The sequence below is a fragment of the Siphateles boraxobius genome, unplaced genomic scaffold (assembly GCF_051911475.1).
Source record: "Siphateles boraxobius isolate OS27281-9 unplaced genomic scaffold, OSU_SipBor_1 130, whole genome shotgun sequence".
Classification (NCBI taxonomy): Eukaryota; Metazoa; Chordata; class Actinopteri; order Cypriniformes; family Leuciscidae; genus Siphateles; species Siphateles boraxobius.
Window position 1 is genome coordinate 40,301,459 of NW_027508734.1, and position 25,408 is coordinate 40,326,866.

General features: G+C 36.7%; 2 protein-coding genes across 6 annotated transcripts; both read left to right on the top strand.

Annotated features, from left to right (window-relative positions):
* leap2 (liver-expressed antimicrobial peptide 2) lies at nucleotides 1-2,241 on the top strand. The gene is made up of 3 exons (XM_077229478.1): nucleotides 1-158; nucleotides 592-758; nucleotides 1,239-2,241. Exons 1-3 carry the CDS (start codon nucleotides 90-92, stop codon nucleotides 1,276-1,278), a joined length of 276 nt encoding a protein of 91 aa, XP_077085593.1. The 5' UTR covers nucleotides 1-89; the 3' UTR covers nucleotides 1,279-2,241.
* A 2,755-nt stretch (nucleotides 2,242-4,996) lies between these two features.
* phka1a (phosphorylase kinase, alpha 1a (muscle)) lies at nucleotides 4,997-25,399 on the top strand. 5 transcript variants are annotated; one of them, XM_077229485.1, is made up of 34 exons: nucleotides 4,997-5,054; nucleotides 5,464-5,599; nucleotides 6,720-6,878; nucleotides 7,372-7,419; nucleotides 7,944-8,112; nucleotides 10,473-10,555; nucleotides 10,652-10,732; nucleotides 11,448-11,546; nucleotides 11,671-11,817; nucleotides 11,923-11,976; nucleotides 13,548-13,670; nucleotides 14,677-14,772; nucleotides 14,909-15,016; nucleotides 15,526-15,604; nucleotides 15,692-15,826; nucleotides 15,984-16,093; nucleotides 16,322-16,466; nucleotides 16,570-16,648; nucleotides 16,744-16,907; nucleotides 17,817-17,987; nucleotides 18,720-18,808; nucleotides 18,899-19,044; nucleotides 19,148-19,301; nucleotides 19,472-19,551; nucleotides 19,640-19,718; nucleotides 20,506-20,635; nucleotides 20,755-20,856; nucleotides 20,999-21,114; nucleotides 21,258-21,296; nucleotides 21,621-21,674; nucleotides 23,428-23,589; nucleotides 23,988-24,041; nucleotides 24,139-24,339; nucleotides 24,443-25,399. In XM_077229485.1, exons 2-34 carry the CDS (start codon nucleotides 5,522-5,524, stop codon nucleotides 24,614-24,616), a joined length of 3,708 nt encoding a protein of 1,235 aa, XP_077085600.1. In that variant the 5' UTR covers nucleotides 4,997-5,054; nucleotides 5,464-5,521; the 3' UTR covers nucleotides 24,617-25,399. The 5 variants fall into 5 exon arrangements, with proteins under 5 accessions (XP_077085600.1, XP_077085602.1, XP_077085599.1 ...); XM_077229484.1 differs by having other exon boundaries at nucleotides 5,005-5,272; XM_077229487.1 differs by lacking the exon at nucleotides 21,258-21,296.
* Nucleotides 25,400-25,408: the final 9 nt, after the last annotated feature.

The window sequence follows — 25,408 nt, forward strand, 5'->3', positions numbered from 1 at the left end:
TCTCTTATGCTGACTGGAGGGTATATAAGACAGTACATCATCTCTGTCGTCAGTGTCTCTGTTACAGCAACTAAATCTATTCATTCAGCATGCAGGATCACATTCACAGAGGGGCTCTTCTAGCCTGGTGCCTTGTGTTTTTGGTGATTGTCCAGCAGGTAATTATGATTATTTAATTTTTTTCATTTTTTAATATTTACAAAACATTTTTTTTCATGGCTCTCTAAATGATTGACTTTTACACCGTCTCAGTTTGATGATATTTCTGTTAGTGTGTTCAATTTTTACTTAAGTGGAATTCCTTTAAAAAAAAGAATAGTATTAAAATAATATTTTATACGCTCTTATGCTATTGTTACATTTTTAATATTATTGTTAAATAGTGGAACCGTTTTAAAGGAGCTACAATACTGGTTTGCTTTAAATTTACTTGTGATTATTCGTTTATTTAGATTTTTCTGTTAAATTAAAATGACATGATCAAACTAATAGTCAAACACTTGCAGAAAGGGTTTTATAATTGTATCTATTTTATGAAATGGATATTCATTTTTATTAGTGTAGAGCTCATTTACACATTGTGTGTTTCAGGTGACCTGCAGCCCTCTGCCACAGTTGGACACACCCTCTTCTGTGCAGAAAGTTCAAAGGTCACTGAAGAGAACTGCTCGAATGACCCCATTATGGAGGATCATGGGTACTAAACCTCACGGTGCCTACTGCCAGAACGACTATGAGTGCTCGACAGGAATATGCAGGTAAATGCATCACTTAAAGTCACCTTGACAAAGGTGAAAAATTGACAATTGTAATTTTTCTAATAGAGTATTGCAGGGTTTATTAAAAATGATTTATCTGTGCAAATTATTTTTAAATCCACGTGCCCTCGCAATCTTTTACCAAAAGTACTAAGAGTATTAATTAAGAGTATCTCTTCTCTTCTCTGATGATGTGTTTACTGGCGCGAGGGCGGGACAACCTGTCACTCACATTAAATCAAAACCAAAACCATCCAAACAATTCCAATCAAGTCCCGCCTTATATTGTTTCATGTACAAGAAGCCATTTCACTTGGATATGTCACAATAGGGAAGAAAAGACTATTGCAACTTCCTTTTCATGCTGACTTTAAACATTCAAAGTTGTTTTTATCTTGCTGGCAGTACTTTCAAACTTTTAAACAAGAAATGTGAGAACTATATTCACTGATTCTTTATGTATATTTTTTTAATCCACAGGAGAGGCCACTGTTCCTACAGCCAACCGATTAATTCCTAAAATGAAGACTCCTTCTTTCCTCTCTGATCCGAAGTTTTTTACACCATCATGCATGACAAGAGCTTGATTCAGTGAGCAACAGGGGCAACTGAATGTGAATGTGCAGTTAATCATCTGTTAGATGTATAGTTAAGGCTAGGACTGACTACTCTAAAGCCACAAAGGAGGCAATAGGTAATGTTCTGAAGATTGGACTTATAAGATAACGCAGACTTTTTCCTCATAACCTACCAGTGTATTGCTATATACAGGAAGCATTATTAGTGAGATTCGAATTACATTTTTTATGGACTGATGTGCTGGGAAGGTGATACAGTATATGTTATGAAGAATGTAATTTTGGGCCAGATTCCCTGAACCAGATTAAGTCCAGTCCGTGTCCTGGATATGCCTGGAGTAGAGTATGGCCCTTGCCACTAACAGCTCATCTCAGGACTAAGCTCAGTCTAAACATGGAAACTGGTCTGTAGTATTAGATCATGTTACTTGAAAGCTATATATGCAAGTGAAGGCAAGCGTAAACCGTGAAGTGCCTTAGCTCAACCGAAAAGCCGTTGAACCAAAGTTAGTCTATGAGAAAAGGGACAGAGAAAGTGCAAAGGTTGCCATTATTGATCGTGTCTAGATATTATTAACCATTTGCCTCCATCCTTTAACTTTGTCTGTGTGCTCACGTTTGTAGTATTTAATTTAAGACTCATTTACCTTTCACTATTTATGTTGTTATAAGTGTCTCATTTCACGATTTCCAAGCATCATTTCATTATTGGATTACTTATTTATTGTTTTTCTCTTTTCATTTTGTATGATTCAACAGTTCATCTAAAGCTCCATTTTTATGTATCTGACTATATACATGTATATCTCTATAAGATGTAATATTTACTGTACTGTAACTCTATATGTGCATGTCTCATATGAGTGAACTTTGGGGTTCTGAAATAAAAACGAGTTCCAAGAAAATTCCCTATATGTCACAAACTCCATTTATTGCCTTTTAAAGTTGCACAGATCACTGCAGTTTGCCATGTAGCATATTTTATCAGCAGCGGTTCCAGTAAAATCTGTGGGGAAAAAATTGTGCATTTAAAAATGTAAAGTTTTGTGAATTGGCCTGAATAGCTGGACATCACGCCACCTTGGAACCCATAGGGTGACCAACAGTCCTGTTTTCCCGGGACATGTCCTGTTTTCACGTCCTGTCCTGGCTGTTTTTTATAAAGTGAGGAAAATGTCCTGGTTTTCAAAAAACTGCTGGGAAAGATCAGCTCTACAGCAAAATATAGATGGGCAAACAAGGAGGATGAGGAAGAAAAACAGGATAAAGAGGAAGAAAACTAAAGATATAAATATATTTTGTTTGTTCGTTTTTGTAAGTTTGTGAGAGCTATTTTTGTTCAATTTGGAGGTGTTTCTTTTAGTTATTAATTATTTATATATTTATTTTTCTAATACAGAAGAGACATTATTTCTATCATTATTTCATTAATTATTTTTGAAACCTGTCATAATAAAACATGTTGAGTAACCTCTGAGAAGCCTATCTGAATTTGTGTCTTGTAATATAAAAAAATTCTATCCATACAGAGGAGGCACAGCCTACTTTAAATGTATTGAAATTAATAAGGCATCTTTGAGTAAACTTCGAGTATCATTTGAGTATCTGTTTGCCGGGCCGAGTGTCCTGGTTTTTGGTAATCAAAATATGGTCACCCTATCATAAGGTTCTATCTGACATCTTTGTCAAGATTGAGTTAATCACATATTCTTATACTGTGAAACCTTATTTACATTATGTGATGTTTTTTATTTTGAGTATCTTTTTTGGACTTTTTATTTCATCAAAACTCTCACTGCACTCTCCCAGCTAATTAGGTGCTATATATCAATACAAAAATGGAAAAAAATTCTGCACTCTAATACTTTATTTGTTACAAACAGGAGATAAAGAAGATACAAACGTGTCTTCGACACTGACGAAGACAAAGAGCCGTAACGTTTGTATATTCTTTATCTCCTGTTTGTAACAAATAAAGTATTTTTAGAGTGCAGACCATTTTTGCATTTTTTGGTCTTTTTATTTAGAAAACAAAAAGGTTCTATCTACAAAGTCGAATGTAATGCAAAACCGTTTAATTCCAAGGTGATGATCAGTCATTATATTATATTTGTCATGCAAGCCTCGGTGGTGTGGTCAGGGTTTCTGAACTGAGACCAGGGACCCACGCAGCACACAACAGCCATTTGACTGATATGGCAGACCTAGACTTCAAAAAGGTTAGCCAAGCATGTGCAATAAATAGAGATAGCGTTCAGAGACGTATAAATCAGTGTTGCTCATGTTCAAATGACAATTTGAAATTGGCATTTTATTACTGACAAGTTTGCTGCCAGACAGATATATCAAGAGAATATATGAAGTCACATGGTGGCAGAGCTGTGCAGCAGATTGACACTCAGTCTGAGCATGCCTTCTGAGTGACAAAGAACTATGGAATTCATAAAATCATAGATAAGCATACCTAATAATCTTTCTCATTCCTCCTGACTGTCAGAGCGCTTTAAGTGCTAAACTAGATGACCCATACCACAAAAAAAACAAAAAACAACTTATTCTAGACTTTATTTTGATGGTCCCTTTTCAATATTCTGTAGACTATAAGTGACTTTGCAACTACATGTCAACTAACTCTCATTAGAGTATTAGTAGACTGTCTGCTTAATATTTGCTAACTCTTTATTGTGATGCTCCACAATAGACATTCTACTGACTAAAAGTAACTTTGCAACATGTCAACTTATTCTAACCCTAACCCAGTCTACTAATACTCTACTAACACTTTAATGAGAGTTAGTAGACATGTAGGTGCAAAGTTACTCAGCAGAATGTGTTAAAGAGACCATCAAAATAAAGTGAAACCTTGCTTTTCAGTAATAAGGTACATATTAAATAAAAATATATTTAGCCTAAATAACAACATTAACTGGGATAGAGCAATTAAGAAAGGGGGAAATTATGCGGCCACAAATCACTGCCCGGAACTAGCTTAGAGGGAGGAAGGTGAGATGATGAACGGAGCAGACATAAAAAAACTCAGATAATTTTTCTTGAAATTCAGAGGACATAAGTTGAGATGTGAGGAAACAAACAAATAATTCCTAAAAGCAAATTTAAATTTAAAAAACAAATTCCTTAAAGTAAATGTAATGATGATTGAATTCTGACCTAGAAACATGATAGGGTTTGACTATACTGCCACTTAGTGGACACGAGCGAGACACTTCTCTATGAAACTATGAAATGTGCTTTTGGTCACTTGGGCAAAAGGAAATAACTGAGCATCGGTCTAAATGTTTATGCATGTTACATAAAACTGAATACCTACAAAGAATTATAGATAGGCTGAGGATTTACAAAGTGTTCTTACTGTTAAAATCATGATAGCACCAAAGAAAATAATCAAATTAACCCAATTTAAAATAGCCTGTTAAATTAATTTAAATAAATAAATTAAACCAACGAAATTATGAGGGTAAAACGAAGTAACAAAGAAAAAAGTTTCAACAAGTGTTTTGTACATTCACTTTGCCTTTTTATTTCTTGAATCTTAGAAACTTAATACATTGCACCAGTTCAGTTTTAAATTGCAAGTTTTATCCCCCAACCCCCCTCCCCAAAGATTCATATGTGCATAGTGCATTTGAACTCATGTTCAGCATGACGTCAGGAATATGACGTTTTATGTATAACGAGATGTGTATCTACAATCTTTGAGGTGAAAGTTTTTGCTCCAGTTACTCCAAGATCTCAATCCTTTTCCAGATTTGTTCTGTACTGACATGTTTTTAAAAGTGTGTCGCTATAAATGTACACATTATATAAGTTGAGCTCACTGTTATTTTGAAAAGTTGGAGGATCCTCCCAACTGACTGTAACTCGCGAGTGTGCACGAGTAATTTACTTTCCTTCCGGATTTTGCACTTAAGTGATCAGGTTTGTTTATGTTTACTGAATCTACGCAAGTTTAGTCGGAAAAAACATTTTACTTTTTATGGGAAAAACACGTTTTGTAGTTCGGTCATGCAGTGCGAGCGTCTCTAAGCACCATGCAGCCCTTTGACAACTTGGTTTCAAATTCGTTCAGCTCGCCTCTTGTTCTTAATGTCCACATTGGTTTATTGCAGGAGGATGTTGGCGGTTTTTGAAGCATAAAGGTTTTTCGCAAACCTGCTAGGCACTAAAATGAGGAGTCGCAGCAATTCTGGAGTTAAACTTGACAACTACGCGCGGATAGTTCATCAGACTATTCTGCGTCACCAAGTGAGTGTTTCATTTCTACAATGACGCTTCAATTACGCTTGTTTTCACTAAACATGCCTTCATTCATTGAAGTTCTTATAAGTACATTTTTGATCTGCCTTCATGTAGGCCTACATTATAGAAAAATATTGCGGTTTAGTGTTTTTAGTGTTTTGTTAAGAACAAACAACCAAACACTTGTATAAATAAAATGTATAATAAAATCTACATCATGGGTATTTCAGGGCCAGAGTTTAATTTATGTATCTGTGCTAGTGTACTTATTTATTTACTATTTAATTCAAAATTATTTTTGAGTATTTTACATAAACAAAACAGGTTCTGTGATTTATATGGTTACAAATAATAGACCGTCCTTCAGAAAGATAAAGAAAAAAGAAAAAAAAACATGAAACATTCCAGGGCAAAAACTTCTGACGCATGTGTATATATTATACACCACACTATGTTAAAAAAAATTTGGGGTCAGTAAGGTTGTTATTGTTTTAAACAAAGTATTTTAGGATCACCAAGGCGGCATTGATTTGATAAAAAATACAGTAAAAATAGTAATATTGTGAAATATTATTGCTATATACAGTGACCTTTTTATATTTTAATATATTCTATAATGTAATTTATTCCTGTGATGGCAAAGCTGAATTTTCAGCATCAGTCTTCAGTGTCACATGTTCCTTCAGAAATCATTATATTCTGATTTGCTGCGCAAGAAACATTTCTTACTATTATCAATGTTGAAAACAATTGTTCTGCTTAATATTTTTGTGGAAACTGTGATTCATTTTTTTCAGGATTCTTTGATTAATAGAAAGATTGAAAGAACAGCATTTATTTGAAATAGCTTTGACATTTTTGTAACTTTATAAATGCCTTTACTGTCAATTTGATCTAATGCATCCTTTCTGAACAAATGTATTAATTTACTTAATATCTTTCTTACTGATCCCAAACATTGAACAGTAGTCTACATAATATATAGTTTTACATATACTATGTATTTGTGTTATATGTGGTAAAGGTTATTCTTGCTTATTGATTAGTTAGTGTGCAATGGCAATGGCAGAGCAGATTTATCATGTAGCTATTAATCATTTTAACTAGCTGTATTGGTTACTTGTAGGACCCAGTGACAGGTCTGTTACCAGCCAGCAAAGAGCAGCCTGATGCCTGGGTGAGGGACAATGTCTACAGCATCCTGTCTGTCTGGGCTCTTAGTTTGGCTTACAGGAAGAATGCAGACCGCGATGAAGACAAGGCTAAAGCCTATGAGCTTGAGCAGGTACAACCTGGGATGGGATATGTTTGTTTAGATTTTTTTTGTTTTATTAATCCATTACAACTTTTAAGATATTTGTTCAGTAACAACATTTGTTCATGAGGACATACAGTATATGCTAGAGAACCCAGAATAGTCAACAAAACCAACAAACTCAATATGTTCGACTGGATGAAAATCTGTGATCACTTGAGCAAACTGTAACAACTGTTGAATAATCTTCACTCGAATGATCTTAAATTAGATGCCACACCAAAATATTCACCAGTGGAGTGTGCTATTTTACATCTGTGCATGTTTTTTTTTTTAAAGAAATGCCCCATGTGTGTGTATGTATCAGTGTACCTAAGCTGTCTCTTTACAGTGGGCTCAGAAGTGTCATGTTACTCTTGGCTGTGCTATTAAACGATGAGCCGAAAGGTCACCGTTGAGCCTGTTCCAAGTGTTGTTTTTGGAGGCAGTCTGTGTGCACTGATCTCTGCTTTTCTTCTTTCAGAGTGTGGTAAAATTAATGAGGGCACTTCTTCAATGCATCATGCGACAGGTACCATCAGCTATAACACGGAAGACTGGAGTAATGGCTGCTGAAAACTCAGATTTGCAATCACTGGAATAAATGTTAAAATATAATATAAAAGACAACGGTTAATTTAAATTGTAATAATCTATGGCTACACATTATTTTGATTGTCACTTTTAGACATTCTGTTGACTATATGTAAAGTTGCACCTAGATGTCTACTAACTCTCATTAGAGTATTAGTTTACTATAGTAGACTGTTAGGGTTCGGGTTGCGATTAGTAGAATAAGTTGACATGTACTTGCAAAGTTACTTATAGTCAGTAATGTCTATTGGGGAACACCAAAATAAAGTGTTAGCAGATATTAAGCAGACAGTCTACTAATACTCTACCGAGAGTTAGCTGACATGTAGGTGCAACGTTACTTATAGAATCTCTGTTTGGGGACAATCAAAATAAAGTATTACCTAATTTACAATATTAATAATAACACAAATTACCACTTGTCTGAAGTGCTCTGAAGTGTTCTCTCTTTTCCCCCCACAGCTGGACAAAGTGGAGAAGTTCAAATACAGTAAGAACACTTTGGACAGCCTTCATGCCAAGTATAACACACAGACCTGTGCCGCTGTGGTGGGTGACCGGGAATGGGGGCATCTCCAGCTTGACGCTACCTCCGTCTACCTGCTCTTTCTGGCTCAGATGACTGCCTCAGGTACTCCAGGTCTTGCTTTAGAGCTTGCATAACGTGACATAAGACACACTCTTAAGGGCACTCAGTTATTCCTCTAAAGCTGGGACACACCAAGCCTACGTCAAAGAACTAGTGGCGACGAAAGCCGAATGTGTTGTTCCCTCTCGTCAGCTGTGCCTCGGCCAAAAATCTGCGCTTGAACACCCCAAAAGGACTAAGCGCGACTGTCAACAACCACGTGCATTCTGCGCCTGCGTGGAAGTGAATATCTGTCTATATCAGCAGGTATCAATAGTCTACTTTCGTCATTCAAAAAAGGAAACCGAAACTAGGACTGCAGATATATGAACCGTAAACAAAGCAGCGCTTGCTTACAATTTTGAATATCAATCACGCTGATCACTTTTTTGTTTTCTGCTGGCTCATGTTATTATGACAATATTCGTGCATTCGAATTGCTCAGGTAAGATGACGTGAAATTATAACAGTTAATAAAACATAAAACGCAACATAAATAGTCCAGGCCTGGTCCTCTCTCATCCTTCACTGTCGTTGCTCCTCTTTTAACCTCCCAGAGCTCCTCCGTGAGTAACCGCTCAGTTTCCACGGCTCTCGGCCCCGCCCTGCTTGCCACACTCGCTTTCATCACTTTAGTTTTTATTCTCATGCACTGACTCGTTCGCTAAGCTGAACAGCCAATCAAAGTTCTCTCTCTCACTGATGGTCCTACGCAGATTCAGCATGCTGAATCGGCCCCCAAAAAAACAGATGGCGCCCAACTAGTGCCAATTGTGCAGAACACACCAAAAAACTAAGCAGACCGACACTCAAAAACGGCCCTACGTTGCCCAACTGTCGACTGTCGGCTTGTTGTGTCCGGGTCTTAGAAGTGTGCAAGCTTCCTTTCTTTTCCTGTAAACCAGTAGAATCTCTAATTTGTCCATGTTTTACAGCTACGGTTTTAGTAGGGCTGCACAGTTATTCAAATAAATAATAAAGATTATAGTCATGGCTTGTGAGTTGTTGTGAGCTCTTAATTGTGTTCAAAAAGGTTTTTTTTTTTTTTGCAGTGGTTGAGCACTGTAGCCAATCACAGACAAGACAAAAATATGACACATTGTTACCACAGAAAAAATATTTTGGTTAAAGGATAGTTCACTCAAATATTATAATTCTGCCATTGTTTACTCACCTTAATGTTGGTTTAAACACACTTTTTAAACACTGAAATCTTTAAAACATGAATGAAAATATTCTACTGAAATTTGAGAGATTTCTGTCCCTTCATTATAAAGTCCATTGCACCAAAACTTTTACACTTACACAAAAAGTTCATTGAAAGATTGTAAAAGTAATCCATATGAATTATTTGCTCTGTCTTTTTAAACAAGCACATTTGAGCTTCCATTTACCATATTTGATGTGCTCTATGTAGGTGGATTGATCCGTGTTTATAGCCTAAATTAAATCTGTTCATCATATGAAAGAATTGTGTCTCTTCAAAAGACTCGGATCAAACTGCTCAATTCATATGGATTATTTTATGAAGTTTTTGAAGCTTGAAATTTTTGGTTGCAGGGACTTTGAATGGATGGACAAAAAAGATAGGAGAATATTAAATATATCTTCATTTGAGTTCTGAAGTTTTATGGGTTTGGAACAACATGAGGGTCAGTGATTGATGACAGAATTGTCATTTTTGAGTGACCTATCCCTTCAATTCTATTAATCAAAATGAAAGAAAAATAACCAACAATTAATCGATTTTTGCTGTAATTGTGTGGCCCTAGACTTAAGTACATGTCTAACTAGGCTAGTCATTGACAAAACGGCAGTGTGAGAAGAAGAGTATTCTAAGAATCTGATTGGTTGCTGTCAGTTTACTTCAGCCCAGCATTAACTTCTCCCACATATGCGACCCTGGATCACAAAACCAGTCTTAAGTAGCACGGGTATATTTGTGGGAATAGCACACAATACATTGTATGGGTCAAAATTGTCAATTTTTCTTTTATGACAAAAATAATTAGGATAATAAGTAAAGATGATGTTCTATGAAGATATTTTGTAAATTTCGTACCGGAAATGTATAAAACATTTATTTTTGTGAATGAATGCAGCACAATCACGAACATAAAATGGAAAACTTTAAAGGCGATTTTCTCAATGTTTCGATTTTCTGCACCCTCAGATTCCAGATTTTCAAATAGTTGTATCTCGACCAAATATTGTCCTATCATAACAAACCATACATCAATGGAAAGCTTATTTACTCAGCTTTCATTTGATGTATACATCTCAATTTCAGAAAAAATGATTCATAAGACTGGTTTTGTCATCCAGGGTCACAATATCCTTTGCTGTATCTTTTGTCCTTTTAGGGCTGCATATAGTGTACACTCAGGACGAGGTGGATGTGGTCCAAAATCTGATGTTTTACATTGAAGCTGCTTACAAAGTGGCTGTAAGTCTGTCAGTATTCATCATTTAGGCCTTATATATGTTTTAGCTCTGAGGCACTGTGTGTCTGTGACTGACATTTTCTCCCATTACTGTTCAGGACTATGGGATGTGGGAGAGAGGCGACAAAACCAATCAGGGGATCCCTGAGCTCAATGCCAGCTCAATCGGAATGGCTAAAGTGAGTCTAATGAAACAAAATAAACAAAATAACTGTCCTTCTTTTTGTGTGTGTGTCTCTCTCTCTCTCTCTCTCTCTCTCTCTCTCTCTCTCTCTCTCTCTCTCTCTCTCTCTCTCTCTCTCTCTCTCTCTCTCACACACACTCTCACACACACACACACACACTCATTTCCACATAATGTTGTCAGTCCTTCTCTGAGCAGCTGAGAACTCTCAGACTGGCATGAGGTGGGGGTAGACACTGTGTGTTCATGAACACTGTCTATTAACGTCTCTGATGAACATAACCCAATGTAACCTCTACATGGCCTCTCTGGTATTAATGTTCCTTCCCAACTTACCCTGCAAAGCTTGTGTTAGTTCTATTTGTTCTACTTGCGACACTTTGCTCAGAGAAGAATGGTTCTGGTTGTTCTCTGTCAGAGAAGACAGAGTACCATTTTAAGGGCAAGAAACTAGCCCTTAACCTCATTTAATAAAATGTACCCATTTGAATTCAGAAAATAAGTATTAAAAATTAAATTGTGGCAACCTCAATGATAAAACACTAAACATTAGAGTGAAGGTCATCTCTGGCAGAGAAGGCTATGCCTAATTTGTAGTATGTGGCCCTGAATTTCAATTCACAGTGAATAAATATAGGCTTTGTTCTGACTATTGAGTTGCTAGGACCAAATACTGTAACAGCCCCTGAATGGACCCTTTGTAACTGCAGGCAGCACTTGAAGCCCTAGATGACTTGAATTTATTTGGGGCCAAAGGGGGACCTGACTCTGTGGTTCATGCCTTAGCAGATGATATCCAGCACTGTCAGGTGAGGCTATAGATATTCCAGTGCTTTGGATTTTCCTATGCATTGTTTTTCAGCATCAGCATGCTTTATAAAAAAAAAATATTAAAATGATTACCATTTTCCTACTACCACATATTTCTCTCAGTCCATTCTGAGCTCCTTGTTACCCAGAGCTTCGACATCTAAAGAGGTGGATGCTGGGCTCCTGTCCATCATTTCATATCCAGCCTTTGCTGTGGAAGACATGGAGTTAGTCAATATCACTAAAGAGGAAATCATTTCCAAGCTCCAGGTCAGAACTTGATCTCCGACATGAGGAACTTGTTTAACAGCCGTCTGTCTCTGACACTAGGGTGGTTTATTCCTTTTACTTTTCCTTTACATTTCTTGTTTGTAGGGAAGATATGGCTGCTGTCGTTTCCTTCGCGATGGCCACAAAACTCCTAAAGAGGTCAGTACTGTGTATCCAATACACAAATAATTAGGTCACACTTTACATTTTATTGGATAATTTTCTGTTTATACAACCCCATTTCCAGAAAAGTTAAGACATTTTGTCAAACGCAATAAAATCAAGAATCTGTGATTAGTTAATTCTCTTAAACCTTTATTTAACTGACAAAAGTACAAAGAAAAGATTTCCAATGTTTCAAATGACCAACTTAATTGTATTTTGTAAATATATTTAAACAAATATTTTGATGTCTGCAAAACACTCTAAAAAAGTTGAGACATAGGTAAAATAAAAGGGAAAAAAGATTATAAAAAAACTATTAAAAAATTACATATCTCAATGCAAGATTGCAACAAATTTTGGTTTTTCACCATCTATCTTACATAATATTGTGAAAAGATTCAGGGTATCCAGAGAAATCTCAATACAGTAGGGCAAGGCAGGAATTTTTGTGACCATCGAGCCCTCAGATGGGATTGCATGAGAATCCGTCTTGCTACTGTGTTAAATATAGCCACATGGGCTCAGGAGTACTTTGAAAAAACGTTCACTTAACGCAGTCTGCCTCTGCATCAAGAAATGCAAATTGAATCGTTGTTATGCAAAGAGAAACGTAAACGTAAATTCTTTGCAGAGATGCCACTGAGTTCTCTGGGCTTGAGCTCATCTCAGACGGTCCAAAAGACAGTGCTAATGTGTGCTGTGTTCCGATGAGTCCACGTTTCACCTTGTTTTTGAGAAAAACTGATGTCGAGTTCTCAGTTCTTAAGACTAAAGGGACCAGTTCCAAAGACTAAAAACAAATATCTGTCATTGTATGGATGTGCATCAGTGCAAACGGAATGGGTGACTTGCATGTGTGTGAAGGTACCACTGACATGGAGGCATATATTTGTGGAGACATCAAGATGACTTCTTTCCTGGGAAAGTCCATGGTTATTAGGGCAAGACAATGACAGGACTCATTCTGCACGTGCAACAACAGAGTGGTTTCTCTTTTTTAGAGTAGACACTCTACACCTGCAGTCTAGATCTTGCTCCTATTGAAAATGTATGGCCCATCATGAAAAGGAGACGACTATGACCATGGATTGTTGAGCAGCTGTCTTGTGTCAGGCAAATGTTCCACTTCAATTCTTCAAGTATCTTCAATCCCCAAATGATTTAAAAGGTTATACAGTGGTAAACATGTCCCAAATCTTTTGTAGTGTGTCGCAGCCATCAATAGTTCTTTAATATATTTACATAATACAACTAAGTTGGTCAGTGAAAAAAAATGGAAATCTTTTCTTTGTATTTTTTGTCAGTTAAATAAAGGTTTAAGAGAATTAACGAATCACAGATTCATGATTTTACGGCATTTTACAAAATGTGCCAACTTTTCTGGAAATGGTTGTACAAATACTTTATAATATGTAGGCAGCAAATACATTAAGTATTACATTGAATGTTAAGAATTATTGCAGAAATGTAAATATGTAGCTGTGTAACTTTAGTCATCTCTAATTATGCCTTAAATGAACTAAGTTGATCATACTTTTCATATGCATGACCTTTTTTCCCAATAGGACCCCAACAGGCTGTACTATGAATCTGCTGAGCTAAAGCTTTTTGAAAACATTGAATGCGAGTGGCCACTTTTTTGGACCTACCTAATCTTGGATGGCATCTTCATCAACAGTCCAGAGCAGGTAAAATTATGATTTTACCTACAATTCATTATTTTTTAATCCATCTCATTCTTGAACATGAAAGATTATAATCAAAATTTAAAGGTATTTCTACCCTACTTTTCTACCATGGTTAGCCAAAAGAGAGCTAGCATATTATTAGCACACAAAGCATTGAGTGCTACTGATTTGTTTGTCTATACTTTAGTACACTTTGTTCAGATGTTTTCTAATCAAACCTATTACATCATATATTTTGCATAAGTTTTTTAATTGTCAATTGGCTAAATATTTAGCTAATACTGAAATCACCAAAATACTAAGACTCAGTGGCAAGGGCTAGTACAGATGCTAATGTGATTGCAAACATAGTCTAGATACTGTTGCAGTAAGGTTAAAGTTACATTTAGTTAGCTAGTTATACTAGTAAAGGCTGGAATACTCTACACAACTTTTGCACAGATTTTTGCCCCAATTTGCAGTCTGTAGGACTCAAGTTGGATTCAGTTTGCAGATTTTGGGTAGTTGGAGTTGAAAGATTTCACAGGCAGCTGCATAGTACAGTATGTAATGGATTTAGACGTTTTATCTTTTTTTTTTAGAACTTCAGGCTATGATTCTATTCAGTCGTAGGGTGTCAAACATGTTTGATATTTTAAGCCAATTTTAGTACTCATATTGTTTTTATTTGTCATGTATCTTCTAGCAATGAGGTTGTGTTGTGAAGTGTGTTTTAATCAGAACGACTTTAAAGTCTGGTAATACTAATATGTGATCCTCAGTCATTTAGTGTATGATGCACATTTCTGTAACCATTTACAGTCACATGTAGGATGCCTAGTGTTTTAAAATCTGATGGTAAAAGTTGTGTAGTTTATTTCAGCCTTAAGTGGATTGGAGAGAATTCAGGAGGGTTGTGGCAGCTATTGTAAAGACTTTAGCAAAGGCAAAGCTTTAAGAGTGACTTTCTGGAGATAAGTCAAACAAGATGTTCTCAAGGTTGTGTTGCTCATTTCTGTCCTCTCAGGTTCAGGAGTATCGAGAAGCTCTGGAAGGTATCATGATCAAACAGAAAGATGGTATACGGCTGCTGCCTGAGCTCTATAGTGTTCCTCCTGATAAGGTAAAACACTATTAAATTGATTTTTTAAAACAAAAAATGGAATATCAGTGAAATTTCACTGGATTCATGTCAACTCAGATTAAATTCAGATTAAATGAGCTTTTTATACTTTTGATAACATTCCCCATTATTTCAGGTGGATGAAGAGTATGTTAATCCTCACACAGTGGAGAGGATCCCAATGGGAAAGTGCCCTCTGAAGTGGGGCCAATCCCTTTATGTCCTGGGCAACCTTTTGGCCGAGGTGAGAGGTTATAGGTCATGTTTGGCTATACTTCTTCTTTGAAAGCTTTGTACCAACCACTAGTTGCATTAGACTTTCTCATTGTCCTTTTTGCTGGACAGGATCGTAAAAATTCCATCTTAATCTATAATTACCCTTCATTTTAATTTTCATATTTTAATAAGACATTTGATTGGATTAAAAAAAAAAGTGAACCGAAAAAAATATCATTAACTTAAAAGTTGAGCCTATAGACTAGATTATGCATTTATTTATTTGCAGCATGCCCTCCTGCTGCACCAGTGGCCACCAACTGGACAGGGGTGGGAATTACAGTTACAAGTTATAGAGTAGATTACCCTCAGTATAATCTGTCAAAATGACGGACGGCCTTCCGGTATTATTCCGTAACTGCTAAAAAAAAAAATCAGTCAATGACGTAAAATATTCGGTTAACACGATTTAACTTTAGTACCAAGTTATATTTGGGGAAGTATGACAAACACCTCTACCTTTCCTATCCATTTCAGGGGTTTTTGGCTCCTGGAGAGATAGACCCTTTAAACCGCAGGTTCTCCACCATCCTTAAACCGGATGTTGTTGTACAAGGTATTTTTCAACGTTTTTAAACAATAGCTGATGTGATTCATTGCATGGTTAAAATTCATCTTGATGTTTGCATTTTTTTCTGATAAGTGTCCGTCCTTGCTGAGAATGAAGATATTAAGGCACTCCTGCAGAAGAATGGGATTGATGTGGAGACAGTGGCAGACATCCACCCTATCAGAGTGCAACCATCTCGGGTTCTCAGCCACATTTATGCCAGACTAGGTAGGAAGTGGTACACCATAAAGTCTCACTTGATTCTAGTATGAAGGAATACAAAAACAAGCTATTGCTTTTGACAGTCAACTATATTTTTAGTAGACACAAATATTTGTTTCATGTAATTAGGGTGCATGTGTGTGTGTGTTTACCTTTCTCCAAGGGCGTAATGAGAGACTAGGGCTGACCGGCAGACCTTACCGTAGGATTGGCGTGTTGGGAACCTCCAAGCTTTACATCATCCGCAACACCATCTTTAGCTTCACACCTCAGGTCCTTCTTAATGTGCTGAACTAGGCATGTTTGAGCCTTATGTTGACTTAGAGAGCCACTGCTTATCACCCAGCAGAAGTTAAATAAAAATAAGTTGGTGAGACAGAAATTACCCACATAAAGCTTTTAAAATACACCCCAAAGGCCAAATGTTTTTCGTCTTCTCTCTTTCTTTTCACATGATTTCACATTACTTGTCTCTTGGTTTGTCACGTTGCTGTACTGTAGTTCATAGATCATCAGCAGTTCTATCTGGCCCTGGACAACAAGATGATCGTGGAAATGTTGCGCACTGACCTGTCTTACTTGTCTTCTCGCTGGAGGATGACTGGCCGTCCTACCGTCACCTTTCCTGTTTCCCAGACCATGCTTAGTGAGTAAAACCTGGTGCCTCTGATAATGTAGGGTCAACGGAAAACAATATAAAATTTGAAGTGTGTAGGTTTTTCCTAATTTTTTTGTGTGTAACTTCTTAGACCATGACCGCACAGACTTGGAACCTGCTGTGCTGGCCACACTTAAGAAGCTTCAGGATGGATACTTTGGAGGGGCAAGGTCAGATAATGAGGATGTAAATAAATATCATGTCATCAACAATGCACATTCAAGGGCAGTCTCCGCTCACTGCTTGTTGCTCTCAATTTTGCTAGGATCCAGACTGGAAAGTTATCTGAGTTTGTGACCACGTCTTGTTGTGCTCATCTGAGCTTCCTCGATAGTGGTAAGACACGCTCCAGTAGGGGCTGGGATGAAGATGATGATGATGAGGACAGCTACTTTGGTGGTGCTGTGCATGACCTGAACTTCAGTGATGGTAAGGGGAAAGAACGAAAATTCTGGCAAAGAGATTTTGTTTCACAGTGACTTCTGAAAGAGTCAGATACTGATGTTGGTAATGTGAGTTGAAGTCCTTGATGTAGGGTTGTGTTCTAATGTGTTCTGCCTAGGCTACATTTTAGCATAAATGTTCCCACATTTTATTTATTTTGATGTTTTGAGTCTGATCTTTTGGGTGAGTTTGTGTAATGGATTTTAAGTACACTAAATGACCTTAACAGTTTTTATAATGTAGAATTTGTTGGACAAAACATTTAAACATCTCTGACCTTCAACTCTTCTGGTTTACTTTGGCATCTTAGCCTTTTTTCTCTACCATCATTGCAAAATGTGTTATTTTTATGTTGATCATTTGCAGTGAGCACTTGCAGTGTGAAAACCGCATCATGTTGTTAAAGATTCTTGCATTGTTTATATTACTTTCTTGTGATTTTTTTTCTTTTCTTTTTTCTTCAAATTCCTGTAAGAAATGAGATGGATGATTGATTAATTAAAAAAAAAAACGAATAATCAAGCTTGAATGATTCTCCAAGGAATACATATACCTTTAAGGTAATGATACACGGGGCAACTTTTTTGAGCAATGTTCCTTGGGCACTTTCCCAATGAGAATTGGCAACAAATTTCTATCTGGATACTTTAAATCGGTCGTGGGCTCTGTCTCACCTGGTTTCCCGTTGACGGCAAAATTGGACAGCAACATTGCTCAAAAAGTTGCCCTGTGTATCATCACCTTTAGGCTGTAATGTCTCACAAAGTGTATTTGTGCATTGCAAACTGTTTTACTTGAGCATCTTGCTGCTCACCGCCACCTCCAACCCAACAACCTCTCTTTCTCTTGTCTCTTTCTTTCTTATCCTGACTTTTCTAACCCTTTCTTTCTCAGATACAGATGATCTAGCACAATACCTGGACCAGCTGTTAACTGCAGCGGTGCCTCAGCGGGGACTCAGGGTTGAGGGAGAGGCAAAAGGACTGAGTCGCTTCAAGGCTGCAGCCACTAAGACACGTGAGATGGTGTCTCTTGTGAACAAAGCCAAGGAGCTCCAAATCCACAGTGAGCTGAACTAATGAACTCTTACATGTTGAAGGGTAATGTTTAGGGATGCAACAACCAACCGATAAGGCAAATAGTCAGCAATAAATCACAAAATTGATTAGTTGGGTCTTTTGTGCTCGTAGAATCATTGCAGTAGTACATTTTTTTTTTTTTGGTTTTGTTTTTTAAAATAGCAAAGGCCACAAGGCAAGATGCAGTGGAAATAAAGGGCAGAATGCATGAATGGAACAAGGATGTTATATTAAAAGCATTAAAAGCTTAAAGGTGTGTAGTTTCACCTGGCCAGACTACCACATAAAGTGCTTCAAGAGCCTGATCCTTTTTTACATTTAAAAGGATAGTTCATCTAAAAACATAAATTCTATCATTGTATACTCGCCCTCATGTCGTTCCAAACATGTTAGCAAAAGAAGATAGTGTTTTTCTGTCAATACAGTGGAAGCCAATGGTCACCAAAAAAAAAGAATGAGACGTTTCTCAAAATTATGTCCTTTACTTTCCACAGAAGAAATACAGTTTTGGAATAACATGAGGGCGATTAAATGATGACAGAATTGTGATTTTTGAGTGAACAAGCAACAATTAAGGCATACTGAAAGAAAAAGAAAAAAAAACTGTTTTTTGGAAGCAAATCAATCAGGCATTTGTCTAACATGGCAAAGAGTACACAATTTGCCTGTCTACATTTCTATTCAGTTTTGCCTTGTCGTTTTTTGCCTTGTTTTTCAGATGTGCACATGTATCTTCCCAATAAGCTTTTCCGCTCCCCTCAGCCTGCGCTTAATCTAAAAGATTTCCCGGGATCACGGACCAGTCATGTGTGTATATGCAGACACACAAAGGATCTTTTAAAAATGCAAAACCGAGATGACAGAAAACTCTTTAAAATGTTTAATTGAACTCTGTAGAATCCAGATGTGCCCATGTCCTCTGAATGTAACCTGCCTCGGGACACTCGTGGCGGCATTGACTACAGTGGTCTAGTTCAAGTGCTTAAAGACACAGAGAGCCTTCATGATCAGGCAGACATCCTCTTCATCCTTTTCAAAGACAAGTAAATCCCTTGCCACTTTTGAATCAGAGTTATGAGTGTGGACAGCTCTATAGAGTTGTTTTTATGTTGTATTAAATCTAATTTGATGTGTGTTTTCTCACAGGGGAATGGATTGGGACACTCAGCTGCATGGGAACGGCACTACTGTTAAGAGTTTGCTGGTGGAGCTCTATGAGAAGGCAGGAGAACTACGCTGCTGGGATCTCATCCGAATGATTTCAGGCTTGCTCCGCAAGAAAGTGGAGGAACTGGACTGGGTAAATACAAGCTTGTGGTAAAAGGAACTATAATACCGGCTATTAGCATTTCTCACCACTCTTTCTGTTAGATTGGCACTCTTACTTCACAGGATAAGATTATACAGTATGTATTGTACATATGTACTTCATGCATTGTTCTGTATTTTGCTTTATGGTCATGTTTGTAGGCCTGTTCAGATTTGCTGGCCCATCAGAAACACTTGACAGTTGGTTTACCGCCAGAGCCCAGAGAGAAGACTATTACTGCGTGAGTTTTCATATTCCCAGGTCAGATGACACCAAAACGCTGCACAATATTTGTAGATTGTGTGTGTAATCTAGATGTTTCTCTGCAGGCCTTTGCCTCTTGACCAACTTGCCTTACTTATTGATCAAGCCAGCGAGAACAACATCACTATTGCCATCCTCACACAGGTTACACGCAAACATATGTTGATTTTCCTCTACTGTTCAAAAGTTTGTGGTCAGTAAGATTTTTTTTAAGGAATTTAAACTTTTATTTAGCAAGGATGCATTCAATTGATCAAAAGTGACACTAAAGATTTATAATGTTACGAATTTTTTTTTTCAATGTTTTCTTTTGAACTTTCTATTCATTAAAGAATTTTGGAAAAAAATGGATCACGTTATCCACAAAAATATAAAGAAGATCAATTGTTTTCAACATTGATAATTATAGGAATTGTTACTTGAGCACCAAATCAGCATATTAGATTGATTTCTGAAGAATCATGTGACACTGATGACTGGAGTAATGATGCTGGAAATTCAGCTTTGCCATCATATGAATACATTTAATTTTAAAATATGTTCAAATATAAAACAGTTATTTTAAAATGTAAAACTGTATCACAATATTACTATTTAAACTTTTTTGATCATTTATTTTTGACCAAATAAATGCAGCCTGAGTGAGCATTAGAGATAATCAATAGTGTATGTAAATATTTTAACCAAGAGCACACAGAACTTTTTCACTTATTCTGTTGATTGTGGGGGAAAACTATTTGAACCCAATACATTGTTAGATGATAGAACTACTCATATGTCAGAAGATGAAAGCATTATCAAATTAGCCAAAATATTTAATAATTCATGTTTTCAGTGAAATTCTGTGTGCTAATTCCGTTCAGACCTTGCTTATAAAATATTTTTTGAGGTTTGTTTTAAATGTATATGCTTGTTTTTGTATTTGTGTTAGGAGATCATAGTGTACCTTGCAATGATAATCAGAACGCAGCCCAGTTTGTTCAGTGAGATGTTTCGGCTGAGGATTGGCCTCATCATTCAGGTTATGGCAACTGAGCTGGCCCAATCTCTAAACTGCTCAGGTACTGCATTTATCAATCATCATGTGTTCATAGTGCATTTTAGGAGATTTGAGGATGTTTGTATATTTTTTTGAATAATGTTTGTATAATATTTGATATATATATTATGTGTGTTGAAGGTGAGGAGGCCACTGAGAGTCTAATGAAACTGAGTCCCTCTGAGTTGAAGAATCTTCTCCACCACATTTTGAGCGGCAAAGAATTTGGTGTTCAGAGAAGTGGTGAGTGACTTCATGAAAATAACAGTTTTCTGTACTTTTGAGCTGGAAAATGTAAAATATATACGTGTCAGTACATGGAGCATTGCATTTAGCATTCTCTGGTTGGTTTGGTTGTCTGAATGCGTGCATGTTCGCTGTTCAGTTCGTTCAGTTGAGCCCGGCGTCAGTCCTGTCATCTCCATCCATGAGGTCGGCAATGTTGGTGCCACCAAGAGTGAGCGTGCAGGCATCAGCAAACTGAAGAGTGACATGAAGATGGTAGGCTACTTACTGCACATCCAGAACCAAAAACATACAAGCCAGATATTACAAAAGCACAATTATAAGATTATTAAACCGTGTAAACACTACGGCTACTATGTCTTGTCTCTATATGTTTAATAGTGTTTAAATGTTTTCAGCTGGAAGATCACAGATTGTCATGGTCGATCCAAAGTAAGGTGATGTGTCTAATGAGCCGTGACTCAGTCTCATGTAATGTGGTCTAATCTCAAATTAAGTTCAACAACTCAAAAATGTCAAGAGAATCAATTTCTCAATTTGGTTATGGGATATGTTAATGTTATGGGAGGAAATCCACTGTACATCTAATTTTAAATCTGGATATTGCATTAAAGAAAAAATTTACAGGTTTCACAGGGTCTGAAGGTGCATGGCATGGTGTTTAATTCAATGGGTAATGTGAACATAATTGTGGAAGTAATTGTGTCATGTAGAAAGTTTGTAAAACTGTCCATTCCCGTGTCGTTCTTTTCCCTTTGTAGACATTATCAGGTCAATCCTTCGACACTGGAACTGAATGGACAATGGAGTCAGGGGTAAGTGGTTAGTTCTCCAAAGCCATATTTACTTTTTGCTTAGATTTTTTGAAGGGTGAGATTAGTAGGGTTCCCACGGGTCCTTGAAATCCTTGTGAATCTGAAAAAAAGAATTCAAGGCCCTGGAAAGTTTTTGAAAATAAACATGCATAGATACAGGTACTTGAAGTGCTTGAATTTATTTTGTGCGAGAAGTTTTCTGGAAAAAAATCCATATTATTACCTCAAGTCCACTAATGTGTTATTTCAACCAACACTTTGTGGCCTATGCATACTAGCTTGCTTGATTTACGTTAGTTACGCTCATTTACGTGTTGCGATAAGTGTTTCCTTTAAGTGTTTTCACGCAAAACTACTACGATGGTACCTCAACGTTTCAAGCTAAAGTTAATATCAGATTATTTTAAAATACAGTATAGGATGTACAGAATATTCTTCAGTTTTATGCAAAACAGAAATATGCCAAATAGAATATCAGATCTCTGTCAAATGGCCAAAAATCAATGCAAAAAACGAAGCTTTTTGTGCATAGTTGTGTTTGACACAAAAACTGTAACAATGTATCTTACAAGGTAACACGATGTAACCTTGCTCTCACTTGAAATGTGTCCCCACATTAAGTCCTCGAATTTGAGGGTATTGGACCTGGAAAGTCCTTGAAAAGTCCTTGAATTTGAAGTTAACCAAGGTGTGGGATCCCTTTATTTAGGCTACGAAGAGTTACAAAATGTGAAAATAGTCTTTGCCTGAAAAATAATTTAATTATTCGATGTGCTGTAGGAATGAGTCCTAAAACCCAGAAAAGTGTTAGTATTTTTGCTCTTCTAGTTCCATCACCCCGAAGTTAAAGTTTTTTTAATGGGTTTTTGGTTAAAAGCCTGAAAAAAGGTCTGTGGTTAACACAAGCTCAAGATATTTTCATGTCTTATTGTACGACATAAAATACATAAGTTAAACCGAGCTTGTGAGTTTAAGTGTCTTGAATAAGACTGTTATTAACAGTTGACCAAATGGGGCTACAAAGGTAGTCTGGGAAATTAAACATTATCACACCGAACAGGTAAATTCATCTACTCACTACTCCGCATTTACAGCCTTGTGTTTTCACTCGCATCCTTGAAAACTATTATAAATCAAACTTTCCAACTTGTAGATATTAAATAAAGATGGAAAGAGTTTCCAGAAGGCTTAGTGGTGGTGAGATTTAAGTCATGCGACTGTGGTGTAGTTCGTTTATAGCCTAACTTTAGCGTTTTACTTTTGCTGATTGTATTTACGCTTCAAAATTCATAAAATGTGTTTACATTTGTGAAGATTATATTGATGAACAAAATGTATAAGAATCATAAACTTTAGATTTTTCACAGACCTTATTTCCTCCATTTAATGGGAAAATCCTGTGGTCTTTTTTGTCGAGGGAACCAGGTTGATGCTAAGTTCTGGGTTAGCCTACAAAAAATATTTCATCACTGCAGCACTGTCATTTTAATAAACTAGATGTTCAACTTGTTACCTTTCTTAAATGATGTTCCTATATAACAGGATGCAAATGCTCCTAACAACTCTATTAAACCAAGTCAAACTTGCTGTCTGTAAACACCAGAATAATGAAGTCGCATGCCTTCCTAATCACCAGATCAAAGTTTTGTGAAGTAGATTTTCATGTTATTTGTCATGAAGAAACCATTTCTTGAATAATACGTACAGTACGTCATACCACTAACCAAGAAATTGGTTAAATTGTGACTTGCAGAGGTACCGGATGCCTTCAATTGATGGGTTTGACAGCTCGGTGAGTGTCGGTGCGTCCCGGGACAGTCGGCAGGGCCAGTGGCTGCGCAGGAGAAGGCTGGATGGTGCTCTCAACAGAGTTCCTGTAGGCTTCTATCAAAAAGTCTGGAAGATTCTACAGAAGGTTGGAAGAATTAAAGCAGTGTTATGTTAATAACATGAAATAGTTTGAAAAAATACTTGACCTTGATCAACCTCATTTTGCTATGCGGAAGTAAGCTATTTTCTGTGATTATGTGAGACCTAGAAGAATAAAAAGTGCTGTAAATGGTAAAAATATAGGCTCTACGAATAAAGTGAGTTTATAATTACCACAATGCTTTAAAATAATATTGCAATATCAAGCATCATAATGAGCCGTTTAGTACAGCTAAAAATAACTGGAAGCCGATGATGCTGGATGCCTCGTATAATTAAGTTAAAAATGATCTTGTCTGCTCTTGTGTTTAAGATAATGGATAGCAAAATATTTTTAAGCAAAATAGTGAAATACATGAATTTTTTTTTCTTTTCTTCCGGCAGTGTCATGGCCTTTCAATAGAAGGCTTTGTGCTCCCATCTTCTACTACAAGAGAGGTTTGGGCCCTTTTAAAAATCCTTTAACATGTTGCGCTAATTGCTTTCTTTAACTTTGACTGCAAATTTCCTTCTCCACCACTCTCCCTCTCTCCAGATGACCCCGGGTGAGATTAAGTTTGCGGTACATGTAGAAAGGGTTCTGAACCGTGTCCCTCAGCCTGAATATAGGCAGCTGCTGGTGGAAGGGATCCTGGTACTTACAATGCTGGCTGATGTGGACATACAAAGCATTGGCAGCATCATCCACATAGAGAAGATTGTTCACATCGCCAATGACATGTTCTTCAAGGACCAGGTATGGGTATTTAATAAAAAAAAAAAGATTCTTATGGTATGTGTTATCAACGATATATTATCAACAAATATTTAAAAAAATCTCTTCTCTCTCCGTCCTGCAGAAGGATCTAGGTGCAGAGGACAGTATTTTAGAAAAGGATCACTCTACAGGCATCTGCCGGCTCCTATATGATACTGCACCCAGTGGCCGCTTTGGCACCATGACTTACCTCACTAAAGCTGTGGCTACCTACGCCCAGGACTTTCTGCCTAGTGGCGCCTGTACCGTACAGTGATACCATGAAGTTTTTAAATAGTATCGTTTTTATTGTGTAGTGAAAACACCACTGTTTCAGAGCAGTTATTGAGATATTTGTGTGAGGTGGATGATCAAAGCAAAATATGTAACCGTTTTGAACAAGACTGAATAAACTTGTTGACCACATGGTTTAGAAGTTTAGTTTGATGGTGTTGTCTTGTCACTCTGTAGTCTTTAATAAGTTCTCCATAGAGCTTATAGTTAGGGTAGCGCTATATTTAATTTGTGACAGGAAATTAAATGAGCCAGTGAGGACAGTGTGTTCAGTGTGTATTGAACAAAATGCAGATTATTCACCTGATGAAAGTAAAACAAAATAGTGTATTTTGAAAATCACATGAGATCTAGGATGTTTATAGTGCATGTCATTGTAAAGACTGTAGGTGTAGCCTATCCCTTACAGCCTCATATTCATCCATGTAAAATTTAATATGGTGTCTATCCTGACTTAGGTCTATTAAGCATGAAACTCAGTTCTTATTTGCCATCGTATAAATAAAAGTAGGCTACTGCCAAATATGATGAGTGTGTTTACAAATTAGTTAACTTTACAATCCACAACTAATGGAGAGGCATGACTTCTTTATAGATGTGTTTTAGACTTAGCATTTGTGGTCTTAGTAGTCAATAGTAGATGTTTGTTTATAATTGTATAGAAGTCATTATGGGATAGTAACTTATTTATTTTGCTTAATATAATACATTACAACTGAATAAAAATGACATTTAAATAAACTTATTTTATTTACTGAATTATCAAGATATTTGT

Bases quoted from the DNA above. Each gene is read 5' to 3' on its own strand.
- leap2 (XM_077229478.1), top strand. From the start codon at position 90: ATGCAGGATCACATTCACAGAGGGGCTCTTCTAGCCTGGTGCCTTGTG. The intron at 159-591 runs GTAATTATGATT...TGTGTGTTTCAG, and splicing joins TTTTGGTGATTGTCCAGCAG to GTGACCTGCAGCCCTCTGCC. The intron at 759-1,238 runs GTAAATGCATCA...TTTAATCCACAG, and splicing joins TGCTCGACAGGAATATGCAG to GAGAGGCCACTGTTCCTACA.
- phka1a (XM_077229485.1), top strand. From the start codon at position 5,522: ATGAGGAGTCGCAGCAATTCTGGAGTTAAACTTGACAACTACGCGCGG. The intron at 7,420-7,943 runs GTACCATCAGCT...TTCCCCCCACAG, and splicing joins TTCAATGCATCATGCGACAG to CTGGACAAAGTGGAGAAGTT. The intron at 10,733-11,447 runs GTGAGTCTAATG...TTGTAACTGCAG, and splicing joins GCTCAATCGGAATGGCTAAA to GCAGCACTTGAAGCCCTAGA.